This window comes from Scyliorhinus torazame, chromosome 8 (genome assembly GCF_047496885.1).
Source record: "Scyliorhinus torazame isolate Kashiwa2021f chromosome 8, sScyTor2.1, whole genome shotgun sequence".
Lineage (NCBI taxonomy): Eukaryota > Metazoa > Chordata > Chondrichthyes > Carcharhiniformes > Scyliorhinidae > Scyliorhinus > Scyliorhinus torazame.
The window spans coordinates 150586505-150609377 of record NC_092714.1 but is presented as its reverse complement, the minus strand read 5'-3'; the positions used below and the strand labels follow the sequence as shown (position 1 = coordinate 150609377).

At 49.0% G+C, this 22873-nt stretch overlaps 1 protein-coding gene across 2 annotated transcripts in view; it reads right to left on the bottom strand.

The window, feature by feature from the left end:
- The window catches only part of LOC140428191 (cilia- and flagella-associated protein 44), a 371239-nt gene that overhangs the window by 169259 nt on the left and 179107 nt on the right, over nt 1–22873 (bottom strand). For both annotated transcript variants that reach the window (XM_072514361.1, XM_072514362.1), the window contains one exon: nt 11236–11481. In XM_072514361.1, coding sequence (XP_072370462.1) covers nt 11236–11481 — 246 coding nt within the window. The remainder of the gene's footprint in view (nt 1–11235; nt 11482–22873) is intronic.

Sequence of the window (22873 nt, the reverse complement as noted above, 5' to 3'; positions counted from 1 at the left end):
CAGTCTGGGCCCTATCCCGATGTTTGTGGGACTGCTTCTCCTGCGGAGACACAGAGAGGGCATCATCAGCCGCATGAGTGGTTCAGCATGGGGAGGGGATGGGGGGGTTGGGGAGTGTGGTTGGGGAGAGGGGTTGGGGTGGAGTGGGGGGGAGAATATTTCAGTGAGGATTTTGGGGGTAGCATGAGCAGGCCAGGGAACAGCACGATGATGGGCGCGGGCATTGCCAGGTGCAGGCTCATGCGGGGTGTGGGAAGGTGTTACCAACTCACCCATGTGGCCCGGTATAGGTCGTTGACCATCTTACGGCACTGGGTGCTGGTCCTCCTGGTCAAGTTTCCCAAGCTGATGGCCGCTGCCTCTTCTGTGGCTCACCCTCCACGACGTCGGGGGACCAGAATCGTGGGGCCATGGCTGCCAGCTGAGTGGATTGGCTGTGCAAGTGCTGCTTAACCTTGTTAGTGGGGTGGGGGAGGGGGGCGCCGAGTGCGGTCCCAGGTATGGCTCTAAAACATTTCTGTGGGGAGATGGTGTTGCAGTGGAAATACTATTGTCCTTGTAATCCCAATGCTCGGGGATTGTGGATTCACAGCACAGCAACTGGAGGAATTTAAATTCAACTAATAAATCTGGAATGTAAAGCCAGTCTCAGTAATAGCCACCGTGACAACTAATACTGATGGTTATAAAAATCCATCTGGTTCACTAATGTCCTTTAGGGAAGGAAATCTCTCACCCTTGCCTGGTCTGGCTTACATGTGATTCCAGATACATAACAATGTGATTGACTCTTAACTGCCCTCTGAAATGGTCAAGAGAGCCATTTAGTTCAAGGACTGGGAACTTAGCAATCCCCAAAACAATGTTCAGCAGTGGCAACAAACATAGCAGTAAATAGAATCAGAGAATCTTACAGCAAGAGGCCATTCAGCTCCTCATGACTGTGACAACTCTTTGAAAGAGAGTTATTGCCAGGTTCCATAAAGCTGAGTCGTCTGGTTACTGACTGTTCTGTCACGGGAAACAGATTCTTCTTCTTTGCTGCTTCAGGTACAATGTGCTAAAAGGGGCATTGGCATAATGGGCTTCCACTGGATTGGTCCACGATCATGCTTGTCAAAGTGCTGCAGTGGTTTGCTGTTGCCTTCTGCAGTATGGCTGACCACAAAACTCTTCCACTCTTTACTGCCTGCTATCAAGCATATTGGAAGGATTTACAGGCTGATGGTTAACCTGTTTGACCAGGTTATGCACATACTTTCAATGGCCATTAAGTCTTGAGTAAGGACTTGAACTCAGAGCTTTTGGCCCAGAGGTAGAAACGTGACCCACTGTACCACAATACTTTCTCTCTCCTTATATACTCTATAAAAATCATTCACAATTTTGAACATCGCTACTTTATTTCCCCTGAACTGTTTTTGCTCCAAGGAGAACAATTGTTTCTCTGGTTTCTCCACATAACTTAAGACAAAGAACAAAGAACAAAGAAAAGTACAGCACAGGAACAGGCCCTTCGGCCCTCCAAGCCCGCGCCGACCATGCTGCCAGTTTAAACTAAAATCTTCTACACTTCCTGGGTCCGTATCCCTCTATTCCCATCCCATTCATGTATTTGTCAAGATGCCCCTTAAACGTCACTATCATCCCTGCTTCCACCACCTCCTCCGGCAGCGAGTTCCAGGCACCCACTAACCTCTGTGTAAAAGAACTTGCCTCGTACATCTCCTCTAAACCTTGCCCCTCGCACCTTAAACCTATGCCCCCTAGTAATTGACCCCTCTACCCTGGGGAAAAGCCTCTGACTATCCACTCTGTCTGTGCCCCTCATAATTTTGTAAACCCCAATCAGGCCGCCCCTCAACCTCCTTCGTTCCAGTGAGAACAAACCAAGTTTATTCAACCTCTCATCATAGCTAATGCCCTCAATACCAGGCAACATCCTGGTAAATCGCTTCTGCACCCTCTCTAAAGCCTCCATATCCTTCTGGTAGTGTGGCGACCAGAATTGAACACTATACTCCAAGTGTGACCTAACTAAGGTTCTATACAGCTGCAACATGACTTGCCAATTCTTATACTCAATGCCCCGGCCAATGAAGGAATTGAGGACACTGTTGCTAAGTTTTCAGATAATACAAAGATATGCAGAGGGACAGGTAGTATTGAGGAAACAAGGGGGCTGCAGAATGACTTGGACAGGCTAGGAAAGTGGGCAAAAAAGGGGCAGATTGAATACAATGTGGAAAAGTTGAGGTTATGCACTTTGCTTGGAAGAATGGAGGCATAGACTATTTTCCAAATGGGAAAAGGCTTAGGAAATCAGAAGCACAAAGGGTCTTGGGAGCCCTTGATCAAGATTCTCTGAAGGTTAATGTACAGGTTCAGTTGACAATTAGGAAGGCAAATGTCAGCATTCATGTCGAGAGGGCTAGAGTACAAGAGCAGGGATATATTTCTGAGGCTCTATAAGGCTCTGGTCAGACCTTATTTGGAGTATTGTGAGTAGTTTTGGGCCCTAAATCTAAGGAAGGATGTGCTGGCCTTGGAAAGGGTCCAGAGGAGGTTCACAAGAATGATCCCTGGAATGAGGAACTTGTCATATGAGAAGCGGTTGAGGACTCTGGGTCTGTACTCGTTGGGGTTTTAGAAGGATGAGGAGGCATCTTTTTTTAATATAAATTTAGAGTACCCAATTCTTTTTTTTTTCAATTTAGGGGCAATTTAGCGTGGCCAATCCACCTCGTCTGCACATCTTTGGGTTGTGGGGGTGACACCCACGCAGACAAGGGGAGAATGTGCAAACTCCAGCACTGTGAGGCAGTAGTGTTAACCACCGTGCCGCTCTAGGGGGCATCTTATTGAACCTTAGAGGATGCTGAGGAACCTAGATAGAGTGGACGTGGAGAAGATGTTTCCACTTGTAGGAAAAACTAAAACCCAGGGCACAGCCTCAGACTGAAGGGATGATCCTTTAAAACTGAAATGAGGAGGGTGATGAATCTGTGGAACTCTTTGCCACATAAGTTGTGGAGGCCAAATCACTGAATGTTTTAAGACAGAAATAGATAGCTTCTTGCTTAATAGGGGGGGGGTCAGGAGTTATGGGGAGAAGGCGGGAGAAAGGAAATGAGAAACATATCAGCCATGATAGGATGGCAGATCAGACTCGATGGGCCAAATGCTCCTATGTTGTATGGGACCGAACCCCACTAGTTATATCTTGCCATCCAGAAAAAGACCCATTTATCCTGACTGTCTGTCTTCTGTTCATCAGCCAGTCTTCTATCCAAGCTAATAAATTACCCCAAATCTCATGTGATCTAACCTTGTTCTAACACTCTGTGCGGCACCTGAGCAAATGCCTTCCGGAAGTTCAGATATACCACAGGCGCAATTTAACCAAAGGATTTCTAAGTGTAGTAGCGAGCGGGAACTGCCACGAGCTTCCTGACACTCAGACAGGCAAGGCTGTTACCGCTTTAAAACATCAATTGAAATTAAATGAAAATCGCTTATTGTCACAAGTAGGCTTCAATGAAGTTACTGTGAAAAGCCCCTAGTCGCCATATTCCGGCGCCTGTTTGGGGAGGCTGGTACGGGAATTGAACCATGTTGCTGGCCTGCCTTGGTCTGCTTTAAAAGCCAGCGATTTAGCCCAGTGTGCTGGTCGACTCAACGGGCTTCACGCCGCAAATTATGGTCCAACAGCTGATTCACCGGTACCATGCTTGCCAGCACCCTGCTAACAAAGGAAAACAGCAACTAAACCGCTCCGGCGCACCAACCCCACAAAGCTCGCAGCCATGTCTCTGAGAAGACCTGCCCCACGATTCGGGGATGACGACCTGAGCAGATTATTGGACACGGTTGAGGACAGGCGGGATGCCCTATTCCCCTAAGGGTCTCAGAGGGTGAGCCACAGGGCAGCCAGTATCACTTTGGAGGAAGTGGCAGTGGCTGTCAGCTCAGGGAGCATGACCAGGAGGACTGGTACCCACTGTCGTAAAAGATCAACAACCTCCACCAGGACGCACGTGGGTTGGCACCGGGCCCCTGAACTGCAACGCCCCCCCCCCCCCCGATGAGAATGCATCTGGCAGCACCCCCGCCCACCAATGTCCAGCAATGCCGCCCAAGTCCTCCCCATACCACCCCACTTCCCTTCCCCACCCAAACACATCCCCATACCCTCATCCCCACCCCTACTCCCCATCCTCCTCAGCTCCCCAAACACCCCCACCCCACCCCCGTGATGAACAACGCGTGCGGCTAATGATGCCACCTCTGTGTCCCCGCAGGAGACGTTGGCCCACAAGAGACGGGAGAGGGCCTAGATGGGTGACGGGTTGCCGGGCATTACAGTGCACACCCCCTCCGAGGAAAGGATCCTGGAGATCACGGGGGCGGACGATGACAGGTCATTGATGTAGAGGTCGGCGTGCGGCGCAGAGGTGAGAATCCACCGGTCCCCAACCACATGAACTGTAACACGAGTTGTTAATGCCAGGCAAAATGACCCATCCCTCCCACTGACCATATGTCCATTCTCTCGCAGCATCGTCTTCTGACGATGCTGGCACATCCGGGGTGGTCCTCCCTGACTGCCCCCATGGGAACACCTCAGATGAGAGCTAAGGATGCCACCAACGATGCATCACAGTTGTCATCCCCAATCTCCACCTGTGCAGAGGATAGTCAGAGGGCAATGGTAGTGGCAGGCTTCTGGGGCACATTGTGGTGAGCACCACACAGTTGCTGATGCACATCAGGTGGAGGCAGGAATGCTCAGACAAGGGCATCACGGTGGCACAGTGGTTTAGCCCTGCTGCCTCATGGCACCGAGGTCCCAGGGTCGATCCTGGCTCTGTGTCACTGTCCGTGTGGAGTTTGCACATTCTCCCCGTGTTTGCATGGGTTTCGCCCCCACAACCCAAAGTTGTGCAGGGTAGGTGGATTGGCCACACTAAATTACCCCTTAATTGGGAAAAATGAATTGCGTACTCTAAATTTATTAAAGAAAAAGGAATGCCCAGACAAGCAGTCGGATGTCTGCTGGATCCCAGCTGGGTCTGAGTCAGATACAGAGCCTCAGGACCAGACGCTAGGGTGCAGCCATAAGATTCAGAGGGGAATGTTAATGACCCTCCAGCAGATCCATAGCCGTTTGGAGGAGTCCTAGCACCTAGGGGTACAGGAAATGGCGCCGTCAATGTGTGGCACTGAGCCAAAACAGCTGGGGTGGCGACCGGAGTGGAGAGCCTGGTGCACAACGTTGGCAGCATGAGTGGAGGCATCCAAGGTGTGACTCAATTGGTGATGACCATGGATAGGTACCTTGGCGGCGTGTCTCAGTCGCTGGGGGACGTGGCCCAGTATCAGGTGGACCTTGATGAGATACTGCAGAGGAGGGTGAATTGTGATGAGGGTGCAGAGATCCTACAGCAAGATCTGGACAGTTTGGGCGAGTGGGCAAGCCAATGGCAGATGCAGTGTAATTTGGATCAATGTGAGGTTATTCATATTGGAAGCAAAAATAGGAAGGCAGATTACTACCTGAATGGTTGTAAATTGGGAGAGGGGAGTGTGCAGCAGGACCTAGATGTTCTTGTGCACCAGTAACTGAAGGTAAGCATGCAGGTACAGCAGGCGGTAAAGAAGATTAATGGTATGTTGGCCTTCATTGCAAGAAGTTTCAAGTATAGAAGCAGGGATGTGTTGCTGCAATTGTACTGGGCCTTGGTGAGGCCACACTTGGAGTATTGTGTGCAGTTTTGGTCTCCTTCTCTGAGGAAGGATGTTCTTGCTCTCGAGGGAGTGCAGCGAAGGTTTACCAGACTGATTCCAGGGATGGCGGGACTGTCATATGAGGAGAGATTGATTAGGTTGGGATTGTTCTCACTGGAGTTCAGAAGAATGAGGGTGGATCTCATAGAGACTTATAAAATTCTAACAGGACTAGACAGGGTAGATGCAGGGAAGATGTTACCAATGATGGGTGTGTCCAGAACTAGGGGTCACAGTCTGAGGATCAGGGTAAACTATTTTGGACAGAGATAAGGAGACATTTCTTCACACAAAGAGTGGTGAGCCTGTGGAATTCATTACCACAGGAAGTAGTGGATGCCAAAACTTTGAATATATTCAAGAGGTGGCTGGATATAGCACTTGGGGAGAATGGGCTCAAAGGCCATGGGGAGAAAGCAGGATTAGGCTATTGCGTTGGATGATCAGCCAAGATCGTGATGAATGGCGGAGCAGGCTCGAAGGGCCAAAAGGCCTCTTCCTGCTCCGATCTTATATGTATCTATGTATGTCCCAGTCTCAGAGGGGAGGAGAGAAAAAATGCTGGAAAATCTCAGCAGGTCTGGCAGTATCTGTAGGGAGAGAAAAGAGCTAACGTTTCGAGTCCGATGACTCTTTGTCATCGGATGGGAGGAGGGTCTGGGAGGGGTAAGGAGGGTGGGCACCATCAGGGGATTGGGGCAGTTGGGGACACATGTGTAAATTATTAAAGATTGTTGACTTTGATCAATGTGACACCTCTGGTACTTTCTTCCACAGTGCGGGTTGAGCACCAACACCTATCTCCTCGGACGCGGAGATCTTCCGCCCCTCCCTCCCCTCCACCCCCAGCCCCCATTGCTCCCATCTCCAGCCCCCCATTGCCCCCCTCCCAATTGCTCTCTCACCTGCCCCTCCACATTGCCTGCCATCCGACACGCCCTTATCATGCACACCAGGCCGCAGCGGGGGCCCTTGCTCACCAGACCCCCACACCCTGTAATGCAGATGCCCGCTTGTAACGTTACCTGGACGGGGGTCAGGTCCCCTTCCCAGTGCACAGTCCATCCTCTGGTCGCCGAAATGTCCCCAGTGGGGCTCAGCCCTGCGTGTTCGGATGTTGGCTGCTGAGTCCATTGTGTTGTCTCCCGCAGTTTTCAGGCACCAAGGTCAGATTGGGATGCTAAGCAATAACTCCACAATGCTGCATGGCACACGTACCCATGGGGACCCACTTGGGAGTTGTGAAGTGTTCACTTAACTACGATTGCCAATTCTGTATTAGCAATAGCCTTCAGCAACACAGCCCTAGGCCTCCGCAGTCAATGGGAGTTATGGATGGTCGGTGGGACTGGTGGGTTGGGGCTACCCCAAGTATGGGAACACACAATCCTGGGGTCGGCATGGTAGACCCGCAGGTGCTGATACACTCATCTACCCATTCCACCCCTCCCAGTCAAGGTTATGGCTGGCCACCCCTTGCTTCACACCTCCTGTTCTCCCGATGGTGGCCCACCGCGACCGAGGCTGGCCCTCCCCCATCCCCCTCCGAGCTCTGGGCAGCAGCCCCAGTGCCCCCAGGCTCATTGCCCTGGAACAAATATGGATACTCACCTCCCCGGAACTCACTTCCTCAGTTACCCAAACAGCCCTTACGCCAGCTTCACATTTTTAAAAAGGCGTACTAATCGGTGCCCGTGTGACCACTTACTGTGGAGGCCATTAGATCACGGGAGGCCATTAGACAGGGGGCCGCTCCGTTAATTGTATGGGGATTGGGCTTAAGTGGTGATTATCGGTTTCTCGCCACCTTACAGCGGGATCAGGATTTCACCATCTGGCAGGCGGGTTAGATCGCAAACAGATCGGCGCCCAGTTCTTGGTTTCGGCATCTCCCGCAATCTAACAGCCTCGTTGTTATTTCTCTTAAGCGTAACGCAGCCATTAAATCCTACCTTTCATCTACAGAATCTCCATTATCCACTTGGCTTGTTACATTTCTGAACTGCTCTCGCAAATTAGTCAAACAAGATTTGCCCTTTATAAAACCATGCTGATTCTGATGGATTGCGTTTTGACGTTCCAAATGTCCTGATATTAATGATACTTCCTTAATAATGGATTCTAACAATTTCCCAACAACAGCTGTCAAACTAACTGGTCTGTAATTTCCCACATTCTGCCTCCTTCCCTTTGTGAATAAGGACATTTCGTCAGCATTTTTATAATCCACTGGAACCTTTCCCGTGTCGAGGGAATTTTGGAATATTAGACCATAAGACATCAGAGCAGAATTAGGCCACTCGCCCCATCGAGTCTGCTCCGCCATTCAATCATGCCTGATATTTTTCTCATCCCCATTCTCCTTCCTTCTCCCCATAACCCCTTATTAATCAAGAACCTATCTATCTCTGTCTTAAAGAAACTCAGTGATTTGGCCTCCACAGCCTTCTGCGGCAAAGTATTCCACAGATTCACCACCCTCTGGCTGAAGAAATTCCTCCTCATATCTGTTTTAAAGGATCGTCCCTTTAGTCTGAGATGGTGTCCTCTGGTACTAGTTTTTCCTACATGTGGAAACATCCTCTCGAATTCCACTCTATCCAGGCCTCGCAATATCCTGTAAGTTTCAATAAGATCCTCCGTCATCCTTCTAACTCCAAAGAATACAGACCAAGAGTCCTCAACCGTTTCTCATACAACAAACTGTTCATTCCAGGGATCATTCTTGTGAACCTCCTCTGGACCCTTTCCAAGGCCAGCACATCCTTCCTTAGATGCGGGGCCCAAAACTGCCCACAAAAGTCCAAATGGGGTCTGACCAGAGCCTTATACAGCCTCAGAAGAACATCCCTGGTGTTGTATTCTAGCCCTCTTGACATGAATGCTGACATTGCATTTGCCTTCTTAACTGCCGACTGAACCTGCACATTAACTTTAAGAGAATCATGAACAAGGACTCCCAAGTCCCTTTGTGCTTCTGATTGTCTAAGCATTTCCCCATTTAGAAAATATTCTATGCCTAAATTCCTCCTTCCAAAGTGCATAACATCACACTTTTTCACATTGTATTTCATTTGCTAATTCATTGCCCACTCCCCTAGCCTGTCCAAATCCTTCTGCAGCCTCCTTGCTTCCTCAATATTACCTATCCCTCTACAATCTTCGTATCATCTGCAAACTTAGCAACAGTGCCTTCAGTTCCTTCTTCCAGATCATTAATGTATATTGTGAAAAGTTGTGATCCCAGCACAGACCCCTGAGGTACACCACTAGTCACCGGCTGCCAACCTGAAAAAGACCCTTTTATCCCACTCTCTGCCTTCTGCCAGTCAGTCAATTCTCTATCCATGCCAGGATCTTACCCCAAACACCATGGGCTCTTAACTTATTAAACAGTCTCCTATGCGGCACCTTGTCAAAGGCCTTCTGGAAATCTGAATAAATCACGTCCACTGGTTCTCCTTTGTCTAACTTCCTTGTTATCTCCGCAAAGAACTCTGACAGATTTGTCAGACATGACCTCCCTTTGACAAAGCCCTGCTGACTCAGTCCCATTTTACCATGCACTTGCAAGTACTCCACGATCTCATCTTTAATAACCACTCTAAAATCTTACCAATGACCAAAGTCAGGCTAAACGGCCTACAATTTCCCGTCTTCCGCCTCTCACCCTTCTTAAACAGTGGTGTTACGTTAGCCAGTTTCCAGTCCTCTGGAACCCTTCCTGCCCCCAGTGATTCCTAAAAGATCACCACTAATGTCTCTACAATCTTCTCAGCTATCTCTTTTAGGACCCTGTGATGTAGTCCATCTGGTCTAGGTGACTTATCCACCTTCAGACCTTTCAGTTTTCCCAGAACCTTCTCCTTAGTGATGGCCACTGCACTCACCTCTGCCCCCTGATTCTCCTGGAGCTCTGGCATCCCACTGGTGTCTTCCACCGTGAAGACTGATGCCAAGTAATTATTCAGTTCATCTGCCATTTCTTTGTTTCCTATTATTACTTCTCCAGCCACGTTTTCCAGTGGTACAATGTCTATTTTTGCCTCTCTCTTACCTTTTATATATTTAAAGAAACTTTTCCTATCTTCTTTTATATTACTAGCTAGCTTGCACTCATATTTTATCTTATCTCCCCTTATTGCTTTTTTATTTGTCCTCCGCTCGCTTTTAAAGATTCCCTTTCCTCTGGCTTCCCACTAATCATTGCCACTTTGTATGCTTTTTCTTTTGCTTTTATGCTGTCCTTGACTTCCCTCATCAACCATGGATGCCTTGTCGTGCCCTTAGCTTGTTTCCTCCTCCTTGGGATGAATTTCTGCTGTGCATCCCGAATAACTCCCCAAAACTCCTGCCATTGCTGTTCCACTGTCTTCCCTGCTAGGCTCCTTTTCCAATCAACTCTGGCCAGCTCCTCCCTCATGTCTTTGAAGTTACCCTTATTTAATTGTAATACCGTTACATCTGATTACCAATGGATCCACTATCTCTGCTGTCACCTCCTTTCACACCGTAAGGTGTAGGGCATCAGGCCCAGGGACACTGTCTGCCTTCAATCGCAATAGTTTGCTGAGTACTGTTTCCCTATTGATGCTGATTATTCTAAGTTCCACCCTGTCTATTATCTCTGAATTGCCCATTGCTATAGGAATGGTACTTGTATCCTCCACATTGAAAACTGAGGCAAAATATTGATTTAGCATCTCCGCCATTTCTGTGTTCCACACTATTAACTCTCCGGTTTCATCTCCAAAGGACCACCATTCATAGATTATCATAGAATTTACAGTGCAGAAGGAGGCCATTCGGCCCATCGAGTCTGCACCGGCTCTTGGAAAGAGCACCGTACCCAAGGTCAACACCTCCACCCTATCCCCATAACCCACTAACCCCACCCAACACTAAGGGCAATTTTGGACACTAAGGGCAATTTATCATGGCCAATCCATCTAACCTGCACATCTTTGGACTGTGGGAGGAAACCGGAGCACCCGGAGGAAACCCACGCACACACGGGGAGGATGTGCAGACTCCGCACAGACAGTGACCCAAGCTGGTATCGAAACTGGGACCCTGGAGCTGTGAAGCAATTGTGTTATCCACAATGCTACCGTGCTGCCTAAGGTGTCACCTCAGCGATGACACTAGTTTTCTTTTGTAATTTACCTTTGTTCTTTTTATTACAGTTGTTTATGTTTCAAAGTTTCCCAATCTTCCAGCCTGCCCCTGGCCTTTGCAACATTGTCTACCTTAAATTTTGTCTTTATATTGTCCTTGACCTCCCTGTTTAGCCATGGATGTTTTTTTACCCCTCTTACTTATCCCTGGTGACATTGCTGTAAATCTCCTCTGCACCCTCGTTGAGGCCTTTCTCAATGCCTGAATGTTTAATTATTGGGCATCTAAGACTGTAGAAATTTGTTTGTCTCTTAGTTTGTTGGAACTTACGACAGACAGCCAGAATTGCCCTGGATCTGAGTAGAAACCACAAAATATTGCATTTGGTTCGGCAGGAATGTAGATCATTGGGAGTGGCTCCTCTTCCTCCTCTTCCTCCTCTTCATCTTCTTCCTCCTCCTCAGTAGCCAATTCTGGATTCTCTTCTGCCATTTCTTTCTTTTTTTGCAGCCTTTCTTGCTTTTCTTTCTCTTTTTGATCCTTTATCTTCTGCCTCTGACTTATCTCTGCATTTCTCTGCCACAACAAAGCAGATATAATTGTATTAGAGTCATAGAATCACATAGCACAGAAAAGGCCCAGAAATTTATTATGTCTGTGCCGGTCAAAAACAACCACCTAACCCTTCTAATCCCATTTTCCAGCCCTGGGATCGCAGGTGCACATTTTAAATACTTCTTAAATGTTATGACCGTCTCTGCCTCCACCAACCTTTCAGGCAACAAATTCTAAACTCTCATCACTCCCTGGGTAAAAATGTTTTTCCTCACATCTCTTTAAAACCTCCTGCCCTTACCTTAAATCTATGCCCCCATGTCATTTATCCCTCTTCCAAGGGGAGAAGTTGTTTCTGTCTATTCTATCTGTGCCCCTCATAATTTTATACATCTCAATCATGTCCCCCCTCAGTCTCCTCTGCTCCAAGGAAAACAATCCAGGTTGCAGGAGTGTACCGGCAGACAGAAAGGTGGGTTGAAGTGTGTCTACTTCAATGCAAGGAGCATCCGGAATAAGGTAGGTGAACTTGGAGCATGGATTGGTACTTGGGAGTACGATGTTATGGCCATTACGGAGACATGGTTAGAACAGGGACAGGAATGGTTGTTGGAAGTTCCGGGGTTTAGATGTTTCAGTAAGAGTAGGGAAGGTAGTAAAAGAGGTGGAGGAGTAGCATTGTTAATCAAGGATAGTTGAACGGCTGCAGAAAGGCAGTTTGACGGGGATCTGCCTACTGAGGTAATATGGGCCGAAGTTAGAAATAGGAAAGGAGCGGTCACATTGTTAGGCGTTTTCTATAGGCCCCCAAATAGTAATAGAGATGTGGAGGAAGAAATTGCAAAACAGATTATGGATAGCTGTGGAGGTCTCAGGGTAGTTGTCATGGGTGACTTTAACTTTCCAAATATTGATTGGAACCTCTATAGGTCGAACAGTTCGGATGGGGCAGTTTTTGTACAGTGTGTGCAGGAGGGTTTCCTGACACAATATGTGGATAGGCCGACAAGAGGGGGGGGCCACATTGGATTTGGTACTGGGTAATGAACCGGGCCAAGTGTTAGATTTGTTCGTGGGAGAGCACTTTGGAGATAGTGACCACAATTCGGTGTCTTTCACTATTGCAATGGAGAGGGATAGGGCCCTACGGCAGGGCAAGGTTTATAATTGGGGGAGGGGTAATTATGATGCGATTAGGCAAGAATTAGGGAGCATAAGATGGGAAACGAAACTGTCAGGGAAAGGCACAAATGAAAAGTGGAGCTTGTTCAAGGAACAAATACTGCGTGTCCTTGATAGGCATGTCCCTGTCAGGTAGGGAGGAAATGGCCGTGTGAGGGAACCATGGTTCACAAAAGAGGTTGTATGTCTTGTCAAGAGGAAAAAGGAAGAGTATGTAAGGATGAGAAAACAAGGTTCAGTAGGGTCGCTTGAGGGTTGCAAGGTAGCAAGGAATGAGCTGAAAAAAGGGCTTAGGAGAACTAGGAGGGGGCATGAGAAGTCCTTGCTGGGTCGGATCAAGGAAAACCCCAAGACTTTTTACTCTTATGTGAGAAATAAAACAATGACCAGGGTGAGGGTAGGGCCGGTCAAGGACAGTAGTGGAAACTTGTGCATGGAGTCAGAAGAAATAGGAGAGGCGTTGAATGAATACTTTTCTTCAGTGTTCACAAAGGAGAGGGGCCATGTTTTTGAGGATGAGAGTGTGATTCAGGCAGGTAGGCTGGAGGAAGTAGATGTTCTGAGGAAGGATGTATTAGCAATTTTGGAAAACCTGAGGGTCGACAAGTCCCCTGGGCCATATGTGATATACCCAAGGATTCTTTGGGAGGCAAGGGATGAGATTGCAGAGCCTTTGGCATTGATCTTTGGGTCCTCGCTGTCCACAGGGATAGTGCCAGAGGACTGGAGAGTGGTGAATGTTGTTCCTCTGTTCAAGAAAGGGAATAGGAATGTCCCTGGTAATTATAGGCCAGTTAGTCTTACTTTGGTGGTCGGGAAGATGATGGAAAAGTTCCTGAAGGATAGGATTTATGACCATTTGGAAAGATGCAGCTTAATAAGGGATAGCCAACATGGATTCGTGAAGGGTAGGTCTTGCCTCACAAATTTGACGGAATTCTTTGAGGAGGTAACTAAGTGTGTAGATGAAGGTAGAGCAGTTGATGTTGTATACATGGATTTTAGTAAGGCGTTCGATAAGGTTCCCCATGGTCGGCTCATGAAGAAAGTAAGGAAGTGTGGGATAGAGGGAAATTTGGCCAATTGGATAAGTAACTGCTTATCACATAGAAGACAGAGGGTGGTGGATGGAAAATTTTCAGACTGGAGACCAGTTACCAGCGGTGTACCACAGGGATCAGTGCTGGGTCCTCTGCTATTTGTGCTTTTTATCAATGGCTTGGAGGAGGGGGCTGAAGGGTGGGTCAGTAAATTTGCCGATGACCACATTTGGAGTATTGTGTGCAGTTCTGGTCACCTCATTATAGGAAGGATGTGGAAGCATTGGAAAGGGTGCAATGGAGATTTACCAGGATGCTGCCTGGTTTGCAGGATAGGTCTTATGAGGAAAGGTTGAGGGAGCTAGGGCTTTTCTCTTTGGAGCGGAGGAGGATGAGAGGCGACTTAATAGAGGTTTATAAGATAATGAGGGGGATAGATAGAGTGGATGTTCAGAGACTATTTCCTCGGGTGGATGAAGCTGTTACAAGGGGGCATAACTTTAAGATTCAGGGTGGGAGATTGTGATGAATGATATCTGTATGCACATGTACCTTTAATGCATAGGCCCCTTTAAGACCGGGTTTGGAACCCTGGGGGACTCCGCCTCCGGCTCCACCCCCAGGGAACTGTATATAAGGTTACGTTCAGTGGACAGCGTGCAGTGAGCACACTTCTCGGCAGCTGTCTGGTTCTCTGGTTATTAAAGCCTTTAAATTATCAATCTTCTCTCCTGAGTCGTAATTGAGGGTATCACAATTTAATTTCCAGAATACATCAAGATGGACAGCGGTCTAAAGCCGGAGAAGCTCAATTTGGACGCTCGGTCGCCGGAGGCCACTGACATTTTTAAATATTGGCTCCGGTGTTTTGAGGCCTATCTGAATTCCTCAGAGACTGAAGTTGACGGACCTCGCAAGCTGAGCTTACTACATGCCCGGGTGGGCCACCGACTATCCTCCGTGATCGAGAAAGCTACGACGTACGAGACGGCGGTCGAAATCCTGCAGAGGCGCTTCGTAAAGCCGATAAACGAGGTACATGTCCCTATGTGTATCGTCAAAAAATTCTGTGGGCAAGGCCAGCACCCACGCCAGCGTTGCCCGGCCCGCTCCGCTATCTGCAACGAGTGCGGAAAGAAGGGGCACTTCGCAAAGGTCTACCTGGCTGGGCCCAAAGGCCAGAAACAAAAGTCTCATTGGACCCAGAAATCAAACTCCCGGGACCACAGGCCCCGCAATGTGGCCGCGCGGTGGCCGGGCATGCCTACTTCCGACGCGTCATCGGCCTCGTGCGAGTCATGGGGTGGCCATCTTGGCAGCGGCCATCTTCAAAACCCAACAAGTGCGACCGACGGCCGCGGCCATTTTGCGAGTCCGATTCAACCGAGGACTCTGACTGCCCACAACTAGGAGCGACCACGCTCAATCAATCTCGGCCGAAGCACCTGCGAAACTCAATGATGCAGGTTCAAATCAACGGCCGCGACACCCCTGCCTTTTTGACTCTGGGAGCACAGAGAGTTTTATCCATCCAGACACAGAAAGACACTGCTCCCTGTGCACCTATCCCGCCTCCCAAACTATCGCCCTCGCATCTGGGTCTCATTCGGTCCAAATCACGAGGTTTTGTGTCACGAACCTCGCTATTCAAGGCGCCAAATACGCCCGTTTTAAACTTTATGTCCTCCCTCACCTCTTTGCCCCACTGTTGCTCGGTCTGGACTTTCAGTACAGCCACCGGAGTCTGACACTGAAGTTCGGCGGACTCCTGCCCCCACTCACGGTATGTAGCCTGGCGACACTCAAAGTTGCATCACCCCCCCTCTTCGCGAACCTCACTCCCGACTGTAAGCCCGTCGCCACCAGGAGTCGGCGGTACAGTGCCCAAGACATGTCTTTCATTAAGTCAGAGGTTCAGCGACTACTAAAAGGGGTCATAGAGGCTAGCAACAGCCCTTGGAGGGCACAAGTACTGGTAGTCCGCTCCAGAGAAAAACAACGTATGGTGGTGGACTATAGTCAGACCATAAACCGCTTTACGCAACTCGATGCGTACCCCCTTCCCCGTATAGCAGAAATGGTTAACCAAATCGCCCAGTATCGAGTATTCTCCACGGTCGACCTAAAATCTGCATTCATTAACTCCCTATCCGCCCAGAGGATCGCCCCTATACGGCATTCGAAGCAGCCGGTCAGCTCTTCCACTTCCTCAGGGTCCCTTTTGGCGTCACAAACGGAGTCTCCGTTTTCCAAAGGGCGATGGATCAAATGGTGGACCAGTACAGCTTATGGGCTACATACCCATACTTGGACAACGTCACCATCTGCGGCCATGACCAGCAGGACCACGACTGGAGAGAATTCTTCGAGACAGGATCTACTCCCATTTGGAAGCAAATGGACGTATTAGTGAGAGGCAGCACGGTTTTGTGAAGGGGAGGTCGTGTCTCACTAACTTGATAGAGTTTTTCGAGGAGGTCACTAAGATGATTGATGCAGGTAGGGCAGTGGATGTTGTCTATATGGACTTCAGTAAGGCCTTTGACAAGGTCCCTCATGGTAGACTAGTACAAAAGGTGAAGTCACACGGGATCAGGGGTGAGCTGGCAGGGTGGATACAGAACTGGCTAGGTCATAGAAGGCAGAGAGTAGCAATGGAAGGATGCTTTTCTAATTGGGGGGCTGTGACCAGTGGTGTTCCACAGGGATCAGTGCTGGGACCTTTGCTCTTTGTAGTATATATAAATGATTTGGAGGAAAATGTAACTGGTCTGATTAGTAAGTTTGCAGACGACACAAAGGTTGGTGGAATTGCGGATAGCGATGAGGACTGTCAGAGGATACAGCAGGATTTAGATTGTTCGGAGACTTGGGCGGGGAGATGGCAGATGGAGTTTAATCCGGACAAATGTGAGGTAATGCATTTTGGAAGGTCTAATGCAGGTAGGGAATATACAGTGAATGGTAGAACCCTCAAGAGTATTGAAAGTCAAAGAGATCTAGGAGTACAGGTCCACAGGTCATTGAAAGGGGCAACACAGGTGGAGAAGGTAGTCAAGAAGGCATACGGCATGCTTGCCTTCATTGGCCGGGGCATTGAGTATAAGAATTGGCAAGTCATGTTGCAGCTGTATAGAACCTTAGTTAGGCCACACTTGGAGTATAGTGTTCAATTCTGGTCGCCACACTACCAGAAGGATGTGGAGGCTTTAGAGAGGGTGCAGAAGAGATTTACCAGAATGTTGCCTGGTATGGAGGGCATTAGCTATGAGGAGCGGTTGAATAAACTCGGTTTGTTCTCACTGGAACGTAGGAGGTTGAGGGGAGACCTGATAGAGGTCTACAAAATTATGAGGGCATAGACAGAGTGGATAGTCAGAGGCTTTTCTCCAGGGTAGAGGGGTCAATTACAAGGGGGCATAGGTTTAAGGTGAGAGGGGCAAGGTTTAGAGTAGATGTACGAGGCAAGTTTTTTACGCAGAGGGTAGTGGGTGCCTGGAACTCGCTACCGGAGGAGGTGGTGGAAGCAGGGACGATAGTGACATTTAAGGGGCATCTTGACAAATACATGAATAGGATGGGAATAGAGGGATACGGACCCAGGAAGTGTAGAAGATTGTAGTTTAGTCGGGCAGCATGGTCGGCACGGGCTTGGAGGGCCGAAGGGACTGTTCCTGTGCTGTACATTTCTTTGTTCTTTGTTCTTTGTTTGACGCAAACCTGAGGAAGTTCCTCAAGACCGCCCGGGCCCTCAATCTGACATACAACAAAGAGAAATGCGTGTTCCACACAACCCGGCTAGCCATCCTCGGCTACATCGTGGAAAACAGGGTCCTAGGCCCAGACCCTGACTGCATGCGCCCCCTTAAGGAACTTCCCCTCCTCCGTAGCCTAAGGTACTCAACCGGTGCCTCGGGCTCTTTTCCTGCTATGCCCAGTGGGTCCCCAGATATGCGGACAAAGCCCGTCCACTCATTAAGACCACGGTTTTTCCCCTGACGGCTGAGGCTCAGTCGGCCTTCAGTCGTATCAAGGCCAATATTATCAAGGCCGCCATGCACGCGGTGGACGAAACCATTCCCTTCCAGGTAGAAAGCGACGCATCAGAGTCGCCCTGGCTGCTACCCTCAACCAGGCGGGCAGACCAGTAGCGTCCTTCTCCCGAACCCTCACCGCCTCGGAAATTCGACACTCTGCAGTCAAGAAGGAGGCACAAGCCATTGTGGAGGCCGTGCGGCACTGGAGGCACTACCTAGCCAGTAGGAGGTTTGCCCTCGTCATCGACCAACGGTCGGTCGCCTTTATGTTTGATAACGCACAACGGGGCAAAATAAAGAATGATAAAATTCTGAGGTGGAGGATCGAACTCTCCACCTACACATACGATATTACATATCGTCCGGGGAAGCTCAACGAGTCCCCAGATGCCCTGTCCCGTGGCACGTGCACCATCGTGCAAAAAGACCGCCTGAGGGCCATCCACGATGACCTTTGCCACCCGGGGGTCACCCGGCTTGCCCATTTCATCAAGTCCCGCAACCTATCTTACTCCACCGAGGAGGTCAAGGCCATGACCAAGGCTTGCCAGATCTGCGCGGAGTGCAAACCGCACTTCTACAGACCAGACAGGGCCCGCCTGGTAAAGGCCTCTGGGCCCTTTGAGTGACTAAGCGTGGACTTTAAAGGGCCCCTCCCGTCCACCAACCACAATATTTATTTCCTCACTGTCATCGATGAATTCTCCCGCTTCCCCTTCACTGTCCCCTGCCCCGATATGACCTCAGCCTCTGTAATCAAGGCACTGCACAGCATCTTCACGCTGTTTGGTTTCCCCGCTTATAACCACAGTGACCGGGGTACATCGTTCATGAGCGATGAGCTGCGTCGATATCTGCTCAACAAGGGCATCGCCTCGAGCGGAACGACCAGCTATAACCCGCGGGGAAACAGGCAGGTGGAGAGGGAGAAGGCGACAGTTTGGAAGGCTGTCCTTCTAGCCCTACGGTCAAGAAGTCTCCCAATCGCCCACTGGCAGGAGGTCCTACCCGATGCCCTACACTCCATTAGGTCGCTCCTCTGTACGGCCACGAATCAGACCCCTCACAACCGTTTGTTTGTCTTCCCCAGGAAGTCCACCTCTGGGATCTCGCTTCCACGTTGGCTGACGACTCCGGGACCAGTTCTACTCCGGAGGCACGTGAGGAGCCATAAGACAGATCCGCTGGTCGAGATGGTCCATCTACTACACGCAAACCCTCAGTACGCCTACGTCGAGCACCCCGTCGGCAGGCAAGACACCGTTCCCCTGCGAGACCTAGCACCCGCTGGCTCTCCCACCGACGCCCCCCCCCTTCTACCGACGCTCCCCTCCCTGCACCGGCTGCCGACTCCAACAGCACCCCCCCCCAGGCAGGCGCCGGCATCAATCACCCTAGTCACCCCGGATACCCCACCTGCTCCAACGTGGGCAAAGGCTCAGACAACCGTGCTCCCGGATATACCACCACCAAGGACGACCATATCCACCGCACCATCACCAGAGCTGAGAAGGTCGACACGGACAATCAGACCACCCAAAAGACTGAACAAGTAATTCCACTTCACCCCCGACGTACTATGCGTTTTATTTTAAACAGGGGGTGAATGTGATGAATGATATCTGTATACACATGTATCTTTAATGCGTAGGCCCCTTTAAGACCATGTTTGGAACCCTGGGGGACGCCGCCTCCGGCTCCGCTCCCAGGGAACTGTATATAATGTTACGTTCATATCGCAGCGTGCAGTGAGCACACTTCCCGGCAGCTGTCTGGTTCTCTGGTAATTAAAGCCTTTGAATTATCAATCTTCTCGTAATTGAGGGCATCTCAGAGATATAGGAGGGATGTCCGAGGTAGGTTCTTCACTCAGAGAGTGGTTAGGGTGTGGAATGGACTGCCTGCTGTGACAGTGGAGTCGGACACTTTAGGAACTTTGAAGCGGTTATTGGATAGGCACATGGAGCACACCAGAATGACAGGGAGTGGGATAGCTTGATCTTGGTTTCGGACACTGCTTGGCACAACATCAAGGCCAAAGGGCCTGTTCTGTGCTGTACTGTTCTGTTCTATGTTCTATCCAATCTCTCGTCAAAACTAACACTCTCCAGCCCGGCAACATCTTGTAAATCTCCTCTGCACCCTTTCTGGTGCTATCGTATCCCTCCTGTAATGTGGATTCCAGATTGTGATTAGAAGTAATTACAGTCTCAGTTCATCACCAAACGATAACACCACCCTTGGCTCAGTTTTCACTCTGTTTCACTTACAAAGTCCATTACTATTTGTCCAAAAGACATGGTGAGTCGACCCAATGGTCCCAATATATTTAGGCGACATCAGAGCCTCATTTTGCTTCTTATCTTTTGTTTCCCACATCACAGTTGAATAAATTGACAGATTGGCTGACTGGGTGGCAAGGAAACCAGCAGCAGGAGTCTACAATTGGGGACCTTTTGAAAATGGTGCCTCACAATGATGATTGTGGGGTGGCCATTAGTTGGGGAATGGGGGGCAGAGGGGAGGTGCAGGCACAACCTGGAGAAGGGGCATTCACAATTTGCTTGAGAGGGACAGGGAAAGATTTCTTGGCTATCCTGGCTCAGAACAATATTATAAAAAGCACTCACCTGGCAATTTATCAAATTACCTCTGGAGATCAAATACATTACATCTAGTGGTTTCCCTTTATCCACCCTGCTTGTTAAATCCTCAAGAACTGAAATCAATTTGTCAAGTACACTTTCAGACTGCTCCATTTTCCTATTTGCTGCTGAGTTTCCGGAGATGGAAAATTATATCAGGCATCCAATTACACTGTGGAGCTGAATGTAATAATAAAGTGATCATGATGGCCTGCATCCTAGGGTCTGAAACTAAGTGAATGCGGGGATTGTGGATTTAATCTTCCAAAAATCCCTAGAATCTGGAAAGGCTCCAACAGATTAGAAAATCTATTTGAGAAAGAGGGTGACGGAAAGCAGGTAACCTTCGGCCAGGTAACTAATAACTGCCACTGGGAAAATGGTGGAATCCATTATTAAGTAGTAACAGGGTATTTAAACAAAAATATAGTACAATCAAACAGGATCAACACGGTTTAGTGGAAGGGAAAGTATGCTTGACAAATTGATTTGAGTTCTTGAGGATTTAACAAGCAGGGTGGATAAAGGGGAACCACCAGATGTAATGTATTTGATCTCCAAAGGGCATTTGATAAATTGCCATATAATAGGTTACTGTACAAGATCAGAGTTCATATTGTTGATATTAATATATTATTAACATGAATATAGGGTTGGCTAACTAACAGGAAATAGAGAGTTGAATTTTACGCGAGGTGCGGGAATCTCAATATCCTGGTAAAAAGTGGGTCCTGAGCCCGGCAATGAGAGCTAGTCAGAAATTTTATGACGGGTAACCTCCTAATTGATTGTGCGTGTGCCTGACAGCTGGCAGGTTCCTCAGAAGGCAGTCCAATCAGAAGGCAGACAGCTCTGAAGCCTCAACAGTGCCAATAGGGAGAGGCGTCGATGCTGAAAAATGCAGGAGACAGAGAGCCTCCGAGAGGCAACTTTAAAAAATTGCTGGATAGCAAACCCCTCCAGGGGGGGTTTGCTGCCATCCTTGCTTGCAGCCCCTTTCTTTGGCCCTGGAGCCTTGACAACCCCCGCTTCCCTAGACAGGAAGGCTGCCTCTGTTTAGAGAAAGGCTACCCCATGTAGAGGGGCAGGTAACCCTGCTGATGACAAAATGCCGAAGGCCGCATTTTGGGCTTTTAGTTTTGTATCTTGGCTGTCAACCTCCTTGAAGCATATAGCCTCCGAGCATCTGGTCCCATGGTCAGTAAAATTGCCCAATGGTGTGAATACATTAGGAAGCAAATCTGACCCAGCCCTCGGGAGCTTGTCCAGAGAGTTGGGATAAATTAGTCATATTCAGCATGGCAAACTGTAAACCAATGGAGTGCCAGAGGGATCAATGCTGGGGCTTCAAATTTGTACAATCTATTTCTATTTCCATGACTTGAACGAAGGGACAGAGTGTTTGATAGTGATGATACTACGAAAGGTAGGAAAGCAAGTTGTGAGGAGGGAGAAAATGACTGGACCTCGACTTTGAAATGAAAATGAAATGAAAATTGCTTATTGTCACAAGTGGGCTTCAAATGAAGTGACTGTGAAAAGCCCCTAGTCGCCACATTCTGGCACCTGTTCGGGGAGGCTGATACAGGAATTGAACCGTGCTGCTGGCCTGCCTTGGTCTGCTTTAAAAGCCAGCTCTTTAGCCCTGTGCTAAACCAGCCCCAATAAATGGTAGCTTGAGTAGGGTATATGGGGCAAACAGGGTAGGCAAGAGGTGTATAGGTTCGCATCGAGGTTACATGCTTCAACTGCTCTGTTTACAATGCCATTGTGGCTCTCTTCCCATTAGCTAACATGGTAAACAGCCTCATTCAGTTAAAGGTAATTTTTCGAGCTCACCTCACTAAAGCGAGGATGAGCTGCTTTTTTGCAGGGATAGAAGATGGGTGCGAGCTTTGTTCAAGAGGGCCTGCACATCACACACATGTTCTGGTCATGCCCCAAGCTGGTGGAGTTTTGGGGGTCCTTTTTTGACACCACGTCGTCGATCCTGAATGTGCGGGTGAAGCTCTGCCACCTGGTGGCGATTTTTGGGGTCTCTGATGTGCCAGAAGTGCAGTGGGAGCAGGGGTGGACGCGCTGGTCTTTGCTTCGTTGGTGGCATGGAGGCGTGTCTTACTGTGATGGAGGATGGCGGCACCTCCAAAGATTTGGATGTGGCTCGGTGATTTAAGGGAGTTTGTGCGCCTCAAGGTCAAATATACCTTGAGAGGGTCAATTGTGAAATGAAATGAATGAAAATCGCTTATAGTCACGAGTAGGCTTCAATGAAGTTACTGTGAAAAGCCCCTAGTCGCCACATTCCGGCACCTGTTTGGGGAGGCTGGTACGGGAATTGTGGTGTTTTATCGAACATGACGGTCGCTCAGTGTACTTCAAAGAATTGGTCGCTTTAAGGGAGGGGGGTTACTTGTTTACCGGTGGGTGTGGTGGGGGGGGGGGGAAGACTCCTTGTAAAAAATGTTTCTTAATGGAATCTTGTAAAAGAATGCTTGTTATAGTTCGCATG